Source organism: Coregonus clupeaformis, unplaced genomic scaffold (genome assembly GCF_020615455.1).
Source record: "Coregonus clupeaformis isolate EN_2021a unplaced genomic scaffold, ASM2061545v1 scaf1214, whole genome shotgun sequence".
In the NCBI taxonomy this organism is placed as follows: Eukaryota; Metazoa; Chordata; class Actinopteri; order Salmoniformes; family Salmonidae; genus Coregonus; species Coregonus clupeaformis.
Genome location: NW_025534668.1, coordinates 40,279 through 53,328, shown reverse-complemented (window position 1 = coordinate 53,328; position 13,050 = coordinate 40,279). Strand labels below are relative to the sequence as shown.

At 42.3% G+C, this 13,050-nt stretch overlaps 1 protein-coding gene across 1 annotated transcript; it reads left to right on the top strand.

Annotated features, from left to right (window-relative positions):
• Positions 1 to 10,202: 10,202 nt before the first annotated feature.
• On the top strand, positions 10,203 to 12,490 carry LOC121562665 (gastrula zinc finger protein XlCGF17.1-like). The gene is made up of 2 exons (XM_045217746.1): positions 10,203 to 10,221; positions 10,800 to 12,490. The coding sequence occupies exons 1-2, from the start codon at positions 10,203 to 10,205 to the stop codon at positions 11,873 to 11,875; spliced, it is 1,095 nt and encodes a 364-aa protein (XP_045073681.1). The 3' UTR covers positions 11,876 to 12,490.
• Positions 12,491 to 13,050: the final 560 nt, after the last annotated feature.

Below are 13,050 nucleotides of genomic sequence, written 5' to 3'. Positions count from 1 at the left end.
TTTAGGAAGACCAGAGTTCTAGAAGCTAGTGAGTTTTAGGACGACCAGAGTTCTAGAAGCTAATGAGTTTTAGGAAGACCAGAGTTCTAGAAGCTAGTGAGTTTTAGGACGACCAGAGTTCTAGAAACTAGTGAGTTTTAGGAAGACCAGAGTTCTAGAAGCCAGTGAGTTTTAGGAAGACCAGAGTTCTAGAAGCTAGTGAGTTTTAGGAAGACCAGAGTTCTAGAAGCTAGTGGGTTTTAGGAAGACCAGAGTTCTAGAAGCTAGTGAGTTTTAGGAAGACCAGAGTTATAGAAACTAGTGGGTTTTAGGAAGACCAGAGTTCTAGAAGCTAGTGAGTTTTAGGAAGACCAGAGTTCTAGAAGCTAGTGAGTTTTAGGAAGACCAGAGTTATAGAAACTAGTGGGTTTTAGGAAGACCAGAGTTCTAGAAGCTAGTGAGTTTTAGGAAGACCAGAGTTCTAGAAGCTAGTGAGTTTTAGGAAGACCAGAGTTCTAGAAGCTAGTGAGTTTTAGGAAGACCAGAGTTCTAGAAGCTAGTGAGTTTTAGCAAGACGAGAGTTATAGAAACTAGTGAGTTTTAGGTCAGTAACTTATAACCACGGAACCACCCCAGACCTTTCATGCATGACTTAAAGCACCTGAGTATTAGATTTACAGCCAGGGTCTAGTATGTCACTGCCAGGTCTGATTTTCTCTTTGGTTTTGAGCCCACGGCAAGAAGGCACCAGAGCCTATTGTGGTAACAGGTTCACACTAGATAACACAACCACACAGTGCATGAAAAACATGAGGTGTGGCTAACGTTTGCAAGCTTGAGCTAGCTACCGAGCTAGCATACAAACTCGGTAGCACAGAGTAGATCCTCCATATGACGTTGAGAAATAGTGCATTGTGGGTAGTTTAGAAGATATCCGGAAATAAGTTAATAAATATGAAATAACGCAAAAACATAACTGTTTGAATTTAAAAGGTAACCAGATCGTGACTACAGCTAAGTTCCTAAGTCTTTAACCACACTGTGTTGTTACATTGGTGAGTAAAAACTCATGCTTCCTACCCTTTAACTTTTTGTCTGAAAATAAAATCTACATTTTACTCAACTTCGTTACCCACTCCAGTCAGCAGATGGCGATGTGGGACTTTAAGGCTATGCTGCTAGTGTGACGTATAATCTAGTGGACGGGACGCTTCTTTCAACAGCAGCAACAGTTAGTCAGACACCTCGGTAGCTTGCTAGACAAAATAGCCGAACCAATAAAGCTCTTTAGACGCTTTCGTGTATATTAGCCACTGTGTTTTAAACCCACTTCTGTCGTCTAGTTAGTTATCCCATTTAATTTCATATTTACGGTGTTGTTGTTATTGGTCAGCTAGCTGGCTGGTTAAGTTAGCACTAGCCTAGCTAGCTAACATCCCCGACCATGAGCTCACTAAGCTACTCTCCTCCTGCTAAAGAAGAGGAGGTCTGCTGGACGGAGAAAGAAGCTCTAGTGAAAGAGGAGGAGGAAGAGGAGGATGTTACAATACAAAAACAAGTAGAGGGTGAGGCTGTTACCGTGAAAGAAGAAGAGAAAGACGTTACAGTGAAAGAAGAGGAAGACGCGTTCAGAGTGAAAGAGGAGGAAGATGTTACAGTGAAAGAAGGGACGGTTCAGAGTGAAAGAGGAGGAGGATGTTACAGTGAAAGAAGAGGAAGACGCGTTCAGAGTGAAAGAGGAGGAGGATGTTACAGTGAAAGAAGAGGAAGACTCGTTCAGAGTGAAAGAGGAGGAGGATGTTACAGTGAAAGAAGAGGAAGACGCGTTCAGAGTGAAAGAGGAGGAGGACGTTACAGTGAAAGAAGAGGAAGACGCGTTCAGAGTGAAAGAGGAGGAGGATGTTACAGTGAAAGAAGAGGAAGGCTTCAGAGTGAAAGAGGAGGAGGATGTTACAGTGAAAGAAGAGGAGGCTCCCGTTTTTGGAGTGAAAGAGGAGGAGGAGGAGATGACTGTCACATCGAAAAAGGAGGAGGAAGAAGAGGAGGAAACTGGATATCTGGTTCCGGTTTCCCAAAGGCATCTTAAGGCATCCAATGGTTCTAATGATGAACTTAGCAGTAAGATGGTTTTGAGAAACCGGGCCCTGATTAACACTAGTAAGTACTGTCTTAAACACAGAGGCACAAACTCTGCAGTTGTTGAACTGATGTGTGGTGTTAAAGGTGAAATCTGTAGTTGCTACATCCATATTTGGACTTTTAAATTATTTATTATAGAATATAGATTCTTGAAGAATATAACACATGCCTCATGAGCTTAGTTCAACTGTCTTACCCCATCAGATCCCAAAATAAGCTTTTTTTACTCATTTACATTTACATTTTAGTCATTTAGCAGACGCTCTTATCCAGAGCGACTTACAGGAGCAATTAGGGTTAAGTGCCTTGCTCAAGGGCACATTAACGTCATTTAGCAGACGCTCTTAGCCAGAGCGACTCACAAATTGGTGCGTTCACCCTATAGCCAGTGGGATAACCACTTTACAATTTGGGGGGGTTAGAAGGATTACTTTATCCTATCCCAGGTATTCCTTAAATAGGTGGGGTTTCAAATGTCTCCGGAAGGTGGTGAGTGACTCCGCTGTCCTGGCGTCGTGAGGGGAGCTTGTTCCACCATTGGGGTGCCAGAGCAGCGAACAGTTTTGCCTGGGCTGAGCGGGAACTATGCTTCCCGCAGAGGAAGGGAGCCAGCAGGCCAGAGGTGGATGAACGCAATGCCCCTCGTTTGGGTGTAGGGACTGATCAGAGCCTGAAGGTACAGAGGTGCCGTTCCCCCTCACTGCTCCATAGGCAAGCACCATGGTCTTGTAGCGGATGCGAGCTTCAACTGGAAGCCAGTGGAGTGTGCGGAGGAGGGGGTGACGTGAGAGAACTTGGGAAGGTTGAACACCAGACGGGCTGCGGCATTCTGGATGAGTTGTAGGGGTTTAATGGCACAGGCAGGGAGGCCAGCCAACAGCGAGTTGCAGTAGTCCAGACGGGGAGATGACAAGTGCCTGGATTAGGACCTGTGCCGCTTCCTGTGTAAGGCAGGGTCGTACTCTCCGAATGTTGTAGAGCATGAACCTGCAGGATCGGGTCACCGCCTTGATGTTGGCGGAGAACGACAGGGTGTTGTCCAGGGTCACGCCTAGGCTCTTCGCACTCTGGGAGGAGGACACAGCGGAGTTGTCAACCGTGATGGCGAGATCATGGAACGGGCAGTCCTTCCCCGGGAGGAAGAGCAGCTCCGTCTTGCCAGGGGTTCAGCTTGAGGTGGTGATCCGTCATCCATACTGATATGTCTGCCAGACATGCAGAGATGCGATACGCCACCTGGTTATCAGAAGGGGGAAAGGAGAAGATTAGTTGTGTATCGTCAGCGTAGCAATGATATGAAAGGCCATGTGAGGATATGACAGAGCCAAGTGACTTGGTGTATAGGGAGAAAAGGAGAGGGCCTAGAACTGAGCCCTGGGGGACACCAGTGGTGAGAGCACGTGGTGCGGAGACAGCTTCTCGCCACGCCACTTGGTAGGAGCGACCGGTCAGGTAGGACGCAATCCAGGAGTGAGCCGCGCCGGAAATGCCCAGCTCGGAGAGGGTGGAGAGGAGGATCTGATGGTTCACAGTATCAAAGGCAGCAGACAGGTCTAGAAGGACAAGAGCAGAGGAGAGAGAGTTAGCTTTAGCAGTGCGGAGAGTCTCCGTGACACAGAGAAGAGCAGTCTCAGTTGAATGACCAGTCCTGAAACCTGATTGGTTTGGATCAAGAAGGTCATTCTGAGAGAGATAGCAAGAGAGTTGGCTAAAGACGGCACGCTCAATAGTTTTGGAAAGAAAAGAAAGAAGGGATACTGGTCTGTAGTTGTTGACATCAGTGGGGTCGAGTGTTGGTTTTTGAGAAGGGGAGCAACTCTCGCTCTCTTGAAGACGGAAGGGACATGGCCAGCGGTCAAGGATGAGTTGATCAGCGAGGTGAGGTAGGGGAGAAGGTCACCGGAGATGGTCTGGAGAAGGGAGGAGGGGATGGGGTCAAGCGGGCAGGTTGTTGGGCGGCCTGCAGTCACAAGTCGCAGGATTTTATCTGGAGAGAGAGGGGAGAAAGAAGTCAAAGCATAGGGTAGGGCAGTGTGAGCAGGACCAGCAGTGTCATTAGACTTAACAAACGAGGATCGGATGTCGTCAACCTTCTTTTCAAAGTGGTTGACGAAGTCATCCACAGAGAGAGAGGAGGGGGGCGGGAGGATTCAGGAGGGAGGAAAATGTGGCAAAGAGCTTCCTAGGGTTAGAGGCAGATGCTTGGAATTTAGAGTGGTAGAAGCCACTCATCAATCAACCAATCAACCAATTACTCCAATGTTTAGAAACAATGTAAATGTAAACCAACACTGTATCGCCTCAACATGGTTAAAACTATAATGTTGATGTCATGGATGGTCAGTCCTTGCATCCATAGGTGTGTCTATGATTTTGAGAGTAGTTACATTTCTCCAGTCCCATCCATCATCTTATTACCAAAACAGTGGCAGAATGACAGCTTTGTTATTGTTTGAACTGCAGATTGGTTGGTTGATTGATGAGTGGCTTTTTTTAAAGGGACAACCTAGGTTTTAAACAGCAACAAAATGGCTGCCCTGAGACTTGGTTTGGTAAACAGCTGAGGGATGGGGGCTGGAGAAATGTAACCACTCTCAAATTCATAGAGAAAGCTATTGTAGCAACCGTAACCCAAAACCTAGCGACCTCGTCAAGAAGTTCAGACATCTTTGCGTAACGGTTATAAGGTGTTGTCTTGACTACTAGTATACGTTTGTACTTGCCTTTAACCAAAGCCAGTGTGAAATCGTTACAGCTTTGAAGTTCACAAGCAATGTTATTCAATTCAAAATGTTTGGTAGATATTTCCACTCTGTAGGGCAAGGATGAATGTCTAATTTGAAAACGTTTATGAGGCTGCTTTGAACCACAGCTTGTTCTAGCTATGTTAACAATCTAATCACATCATCACATCATTGTTTTCACCAGACAGCGTGGTGGTATGGAGAATCCTCACGACCAAGTGGAGAATATTGTAGTATGTGACACCCCGTCTGTGCCAGATCGTTTAGTGCGCTCACCACTACACTGGCAAGACTTAAAACTAGAGGAAAGACGGGTTGTTTAATGTGAGAGGCTCAGCCATGTTAGGATTTTGAAAGTCGTGTAGTGTCCACCCGGCGTAAGATGCTCAAGGCACGTCAAAGGTCTGACTGGACAGAGATGCTGGTGGAAATGGTCACAACGGGGGACTAGTGGGTGTGTGTTTCAGGGGAAGGGGGTGGATCTGATCTCCATCACCTAGGACTTGACAATGGTTCATCAAATCTCCCCATTTCTGCCATTTTTTTACTCAATTTTGCATTGCCTTCTCCTACAGCTGCAACTGTATATGCATTTGTAAATCAAGTCCTTTCTTGAGTTGGGCTCTGGGATGGAACAACTGTTGAGCATCTGAGTTTATGGTTGTTTGTGGGGGAAAGGGGTTGATTGTTAATGAGTGTGTGTGTGTGTGTGTGTGTGTGTGTGTGTGTGTGTGTGTGTGTGTGTGTGTGTGTGTATCCCACAACTGTTGCTATGGATATATGGAGGCTTAAATATCCTGATCTAGTGAGATATACGTGTCGGAGACTCAATCAAGCTAGTCTACCAAACCTTTTTTGATATACTCAGAGGACCGTTATTAGCATATTTTAACCACTCCTATATAAATGGTAGATTATCGGACACTCAACAAGAAGGTCTGATTTCATTATTACTGAAACAGGACACAAGTAGTAAATATAAAGGTCCATTAAAATAATTGGTGGCCTTTTACACTTCAGTGTTGTGATGCAAAATGCTTAGCGCATAGAATTAAAAAGGTATTGTCGGCTATTATTCATCCTAATCAGACAGGTTTTTTACATGGACGATACATTGGAGATAATATAAGACAAGTACTGGAAACAATAGAAGACTCTGAAAAATCAGGGAAACCAGCCCTGGTATTCATAGCTGACTTTGAAAAGGCCTTTGATAAAGTACGACTGGAGTTTATATATAAATGCCCGGAATATTTCAATTTTGGAGAATCTCTTATAAAATGGGTTAAAGTTATGTATAGTAACCCTAGGTGTAAAATAGTCAATAATGGTTACTTCTCAGAAAGTATTAAACTGTCAAGAGGAGTGAAACAAGGTTGTCCACTATCGGTATATCTATTTATTATGCCCATTGAAATGTTAGCTGTTAAAATCAGATCCAACAATAATATTAAGGGATTAGAAATCCAGGGCTTAAAAACAAAGGTGTCATTGTACGCTGATGATTTTTATGTTTTCTTTAAAATCCACAAATTAGGATCAATCCACAGCCTCATAGAGGATCTAGACACTTTTTCTAACCAAATTATGATAAGTGTACTTATATTACGTATTGGATCACTAAAAAATACAACTTTTACATTACCTTGTAGTTTACCAATAAAATGGTCTGATGGGGATGTGGACATACTCGGTATACGTATCCCGAAATAAATAAATGATCTCACATTTTAATAGATAGTTATCAAAAATAGATAAGATCTTGCTACCCTGGAAAGGAAAATACCTAATCTTGGGTACCTATGATAAAAATTACAGACCTCTACATGCTTTGTATGTAGGAAAACCTGGAAAATCTGCAGTGTATCAAATACTTGTTCTCCCCACTGTATATATGGGGGATACAACCTTCCCAGCTCTGCAGATTTTGCTGCGACGTGGCAGAGTCATTAGATCATTTATTTTGGTACTGTCCATATGTAGCTAGTTTTTTGGACACAGTTCCAGGAATGGCTGAAGAATTGCAACATTTACCTGGAGCTAACCCTGCGGATAGCAATACTAGGTGATTTGGAGTCATAGTCAATCGATCAATAATATAATAATACTTTTAGCAAAAATGTATGCATACTGTGTCCATAATAAGTATATAGGTTGGGAGCTTTTGTGAAAGAGCACAGTTAGAAAGATATGGCAAATAGAAGCAAACCGGATGGACATCATGAAAATGATCGGAGAGGCTGAGAGTAGAAGAAGTTCAGGAGAAAAAACAAACAAAATATAATTATTGTAAAATTGACTGTGTCCATAAAATGTATATAGTAAGTATAAGCTGGAAGTAGAGGCCTAAGCATTGTTGTTCACTAGTTTACTCCAATTAGGGAAGGGGTGGTGGGGTTGGAAAGGAATAAAGGGAAATATATATATTTTTAAAGGATATGTACGTGTATGTATGTATGTATGTATGAATGTATGTATGTATGTATGTATGTATGTACAGTGGGGAGAACAAGTATTTGATACACTGCCGATTTTGTAGGTTTTCCTACTTACAAAGCATGTAGAGGTCTGTAATTTTTATCATAGGTACACTTCAACTGTGAAAGACAGAATCTAAAACAAAAATCCAGAAAATCACATTGTATGATTTTTAAGTAATTCATTTGCATTTTATTGCATGACATAAGTATTTGATACATCTGAAAAGCATAACTTAATATGTGGTACAGAAACCTTTGTTTGCAATTACAGAGATCATACATTTCCTGTAGGTCTTGACCAGGTTTGCACACACTGCAGCAGGGATTTTGGCCCACTCCTCCACAGACCTTCTCCAGATCCTTCAGGTTTCGGGGGCTGTCGCTGGGCAATAAGGACTTTCAGCTCCCCTCCAAAGATTTTCTATTGGGTTCAGGTCTGGAGACTGGCTAGGCCACTCCAGGACCTTGAGATGCTCCTTACAGAGCTACTCCTTAGTTGCCCTGGCTGTGTGTTTCTGGTCATTGTCATGCTGGAAGACCCAGCCACGACCCATCTTCAATGCTCTTACTGAGGGAAGGAGGTTGTTGGCCAAGATCTCTATACATGACCCCATCCATCCTCCCGTCAATACGGTGCAGTTGTCCTGTCCCCTTTGCAGAAAAGTATCCCCAAAGAATGATGTTTCCACCTCCATGCTTCACGGTTGGGATGGTGTTCTTGGGGTTGTACTCATCCTTCTTCTTCATCCAAACACGGCGAGTGGAGTTTAGACCAAAAAGCTCTATTTTTGTCTCATCAGACCACATGACCTTCTCCCATTCGTCCTCTGGATCATCCAGATGGTCATTGGCAAACTTCAGACGGGCCTGGACATGCCCTGGCTTGAGCAGGGGGACCTTGCGTGTGCTGCTGGATTTTAATTTCATGACGGCGTAGTGTGTTACTAATGGTTTTCTTTGAGACTGTGGTCCCAGCTCTCTTCAGGTCATTGACCAGGTCCTGCCGTGTAGTTCTGGGCTGATCCCTCACCTTCCTCAGGATCATTGATGCCTCACGAGGTGAGATCTTGCATGAAGCCCCAGACCGAGGGTGATTGGCCGTGTAGTTCATTAAATGTCCAGCCCCAAAGGGGTTAATTTGTTCAACCAAAGTCAGGGACGGCCTGTTCAATAGGGCGATATGGGCGACGCACTGCCAAACGGGAAAAGGAAGGGATTTTTTTTCTAATCAATTATATCACGGCAACAGTAGTTATCAGTGTTGTAATCTATACGTCTGATCTGCCACACTGCCACTAAATGTCGAATCAGGCTAAAGTCGTGCTTCAAATGGCTCCACCCCCTTTTGGGGCGATTTCAGTCAGATTGAAAATCGCCCAGAACTTCTGTCATAGACTCCCATGTAAAATCAATTTTTTTCAAATTTCAGAGCCTTCAATACAATCTCAATGGGTGTCTGTGGGCTTGCACTTACGCTTTCGTCACATGAACGTAACTAAGAAAAGAGAGGGTAGCAGCGTCAATCAATTCACTACTACTATCAACATGGCTAGGCTTCAGTGCAACTCGATTGTGTCTTTGAAAGAATTTCCTTTTTGTCGGCGAACAAATGAAGATAAATTGGCAACGAAACAATTAGGACCTCCCAGACCAAATTTAATAATTCAACAGGTTTCTACTAAAGGGGGAAGTCCTACACCCGAGGATTTTCCAAAAAATGGTACGAACGAAAAAATAACATTGCCACTCAACTGGATGAGGGATACAGGCTAGCTGTCCGCCGCCACAACGATGAGGTTAGTGTTGATAATCACAAGTTTACTGGAGAACTGAGACCAAGTAGAGACTTTGGACAGGGTGGATATGGTTATATTGCGATATTGTCAATACAGTATATCGTAAAGTATCACTATGTAACCTCGATTTCTTTCACCCCAATCCCTCAAATTAACGGTAAATAACTGAATTGTTTGCCCCACATTTAGCTAAGATGATTAGCTAGCCAGCTAAAATGTTTTATTTAGTTAGCAGTCGCATCTACAATAGTTTACTGTCAATAACATGTCTCCAAAAATGACGTGGTGTCTCCAATTGTGTTGACATTTTACAATTGCGATGCGCATCCATGAGTATCCACTTTCTGTAGCTCAGCTGGTAGAGCACGGCGCTTGTAACGCCAAGGTAGTGGGTTCGATCCCCGGGACCACCCATACACAAAAATGTATGCACGCATGACTGTAAGTCGCTTTGGATAAAAGCGTCTGCTAAATGGCATATTATTATTATTATTATTATTATTATTCCAGCCTTGTGTAGGTCTCCAATTTTGTCCCTGACATCCTTGGAGAGCTCTTTGGTCTTGGCCATGGTGGAGAGTTTGGAATCTGATTGATTGATTGCTTCTGTGGACAGGTGTCTTTTATACAGGTAACAAGCTGAGATTAGGAGCACTCCCTGAGATCAGTCAATAAATGATTCTGGTATTGACTTATATGCTGCCCCTGTCTTCATGTTGTTGCTGGACATATCTTTTTAAAAATGTGTGTAGGTCACCTAAATCATCAGAAAAATTGCCCCTCCTGAGAATTTTTTCAGGAGCCGCCACTGACCAAAGTTCCTCAGAGGATCTGATGATATAGGCCCTAGGTCTAGATATTGGTTTTGTCTTTGGGTTTTAGGTTTTCCCTAATTGTAATCTACTACCTTTAGTACTTTAAGTTAATAAAATATTTAATAGCAACAGTAGACAATGTAATACTGTTAATGGTTTGCCTAATCAGGTAACCTGGTGAGATAATGTTCAGAGAATCCATTTTGGCAATTTGGTGAAAGTATTCCTTTTCTAAATATATGTAACTACATGAGACTGAAAAGGGACGGTGGGTCACATATTTGGTTGTGATAGTTGCAAAATATGTATTTTGGATGCAGCACTTGTTAGCTTGAACGCTAACGCTCATTAACAGGCTGGTAGCAAAGCTAGCCAAAGAGCATTTTACTGGTTGAAGTTTAAATGTTTTTTAAGGTATAAAGCAGTTGATTTGAGACAATGACACAAACGTTATATTAAGCAGGACATTCCAACTTACAATTATAATCCAAAAGTAGTGTGAAATTCACTCATAAGCAACCTGTAAATGGAGGCTATTTTTGCTGGCAGCCTACCAGAACTCCCCTGAGTTTTCCCCCACGGTGGTGAAATTGGCAGCCTACAAGAGAACTCCCTCAAAAGTCGTGTGGCAAACTGTTTAGGGTTTCAGCAACTTTAAGAACTGATTTTTTGTCTAGAATCATCCAAACAAATTGTTGTACAACATAATGGTCATCACCTTTTAGCTCAAATAAACTGGATTTCTGCTGTTGTGGACCTTTAACCATCTGTCTGACTTTGTTGTTCACACAGGAGAGAGACGTGACTATCGTGGATCCTCTGGGGAGCCTCAACAACATCTTGAAGCTGACAAGGCAGAGAAGAGTCTCTCCACATCAGAACACCTCAAGAAACACCAGCAGAGACCCACAGGGAAGAAACCTCACCATTGCTCTGATTGTGGGAAGAGTTACTCAAGCTCAGAGTTACTAAAAGCACACCAGAGACATCACACTAGAGAGAAACCTTACAGCTGTGATCAATGTGAGAAGAGTTTTTTTAAACCTAGCCATCTTAAAATACATCAGAGAACACACACCGGAGAGAAACCTTTCCACTGCTCTGACTGTGGAAAGAGTTTTGTTACATCAGGATGTTTAAAATCACACCAGAGAACACACACAGGAGAGAAATCTTATAGCTGTAATCAATGTTTGAAGAGTTTTTTAAAAGCTAGCCATCTTAAAATACATCAGAGAACACACACCGGAGAGAAACCTTTCCACTGCTCTGACTGTGGAAATAGTTTTATTTCATCAGGATGTTTAAAATCACACCAGAGAACACACACAGGAGAGAAACCTCATAGCTGCTCTGACTGTGGGAAGAGATGCACCTGTTTAGCAACCCTCAAAATACATCAGAGAATCCATACAGGAGAAAAACCTTATAGCTGTGATCAATGTGGGAAGAGTTTTAGTCACTCAAACAGCCTGAAATCACACCAGAGAACACACACAGGAGAGAAACCTTATAGCTGTGATCAGTGTGGGAAGAGTTTTAGTCACTCAAACAGCCTGATAGTACACCAGAGAACACACACAGGAGAGAGACCTTATAGCTGTGGTCAATGTGGGAAGAGTTTTACTGGATCTAGGCCGCTGACTATACACCAGAGAACACACACAGGAGAGAAACCGTATCGCTGTAATCAATGTTTGAAGAGTTTTTTTACAGCTAGTGGTCTTAAAATACATCAGAGAACACACACCGGAGAGAAACCTTTCCACTGCTCTGACTGTGAAAAGAGTTTTGTTTCAGCAGGATGTTTAAAATCACACCAGAGAACACACACAGGAGAGAAACCTCATAGCTGTGATCAATGTGACAAGAGATTCTCTTATAAAATATCTCTGATTAAACATCAGAAAATTCATACATGAAGGAGTTGTTTCATGATATCAATGAAATAATGTCACAATGTAGAACGTCTTTAACATTGAAAGTGTTGCGTTACACTTACCCCGTTGGCGACCCACTTGAATCAAAATGCAACACTTCTAAATGTAGCTAGCTGTTTTCTACAAATTGTCCTCTGACCAGTGATCTACACATTATTCCCAGATTCCGTGTGGTTTTTGAGCTATTAGGTTTAACAGGACGTGCAACCTCATCTCCCCCCTCTCGCGCAATTGATTTCAGTATATAATAAGTGTTACGTTTTTCTTAGTTTTAGGGACCCTAAATGTAAATGCATCACTCCAAAATGTAGCTGACTGTCTTCTGCAGGTTGTCCTCTAACCAGTGAGGTAAAAGATATCTTCCATTTCCACGTGTTTTTTTTAGTTGTGTTAGTTTCAACAGCACATACAACCTGATTTCTCCCCTAATCGATATCAGTGACTTATTGCCACTTGTCAAATCAACAGGGTTTTTGGTGCTTGTGCAGTTTAATAAGGTGCTTGTTTAAACAAAAATACCAGTAATTTAATTACTATTGTGGCACGTTTTTTAAATAATTTTTTTATAGGGTAGATCAGCTTAATATTGCAGATAGATTGTAACTTCTAATAATAATAATAATAATATGCCATTTAGCAGACAACTTCCGTCAATGTAATTGTCTGCATCACTTCCAATCCCCCGTTTATATATATATATATACATATATATATACACATACATACACACATGTACATACACATTTACATACATACGTACATACATACACATACACATACATACATACATACTTTTTTTCCCCACTGTACATACACATACATATCCTTTAAAAAAAATATATTTCCCTTTATTACTTTCCAACCCCACCACCCCAGATTATTTCACTTATAATTCACTGTATCACAGTTCCAGTGGGTCAGAAGTTTACATACACTAAGTTGTCTGTGCCTTTAAACAGCTTGGAAAATTCCAGAAAATGATGTCATGGCTTTAGAAGCTTCTGATAGGCTAATTGATATCATTTGAGTCAATTGGAGGTGTACCTGTGGATGTATTTCAAGGCCTACCTTCAAACTCAGTGCCTCTTTGCTTGACATCATGGGAAAATCAAAAGAAATCAGCCAAGACCTCAGAAAAAAACTTGTAGACCTCCACA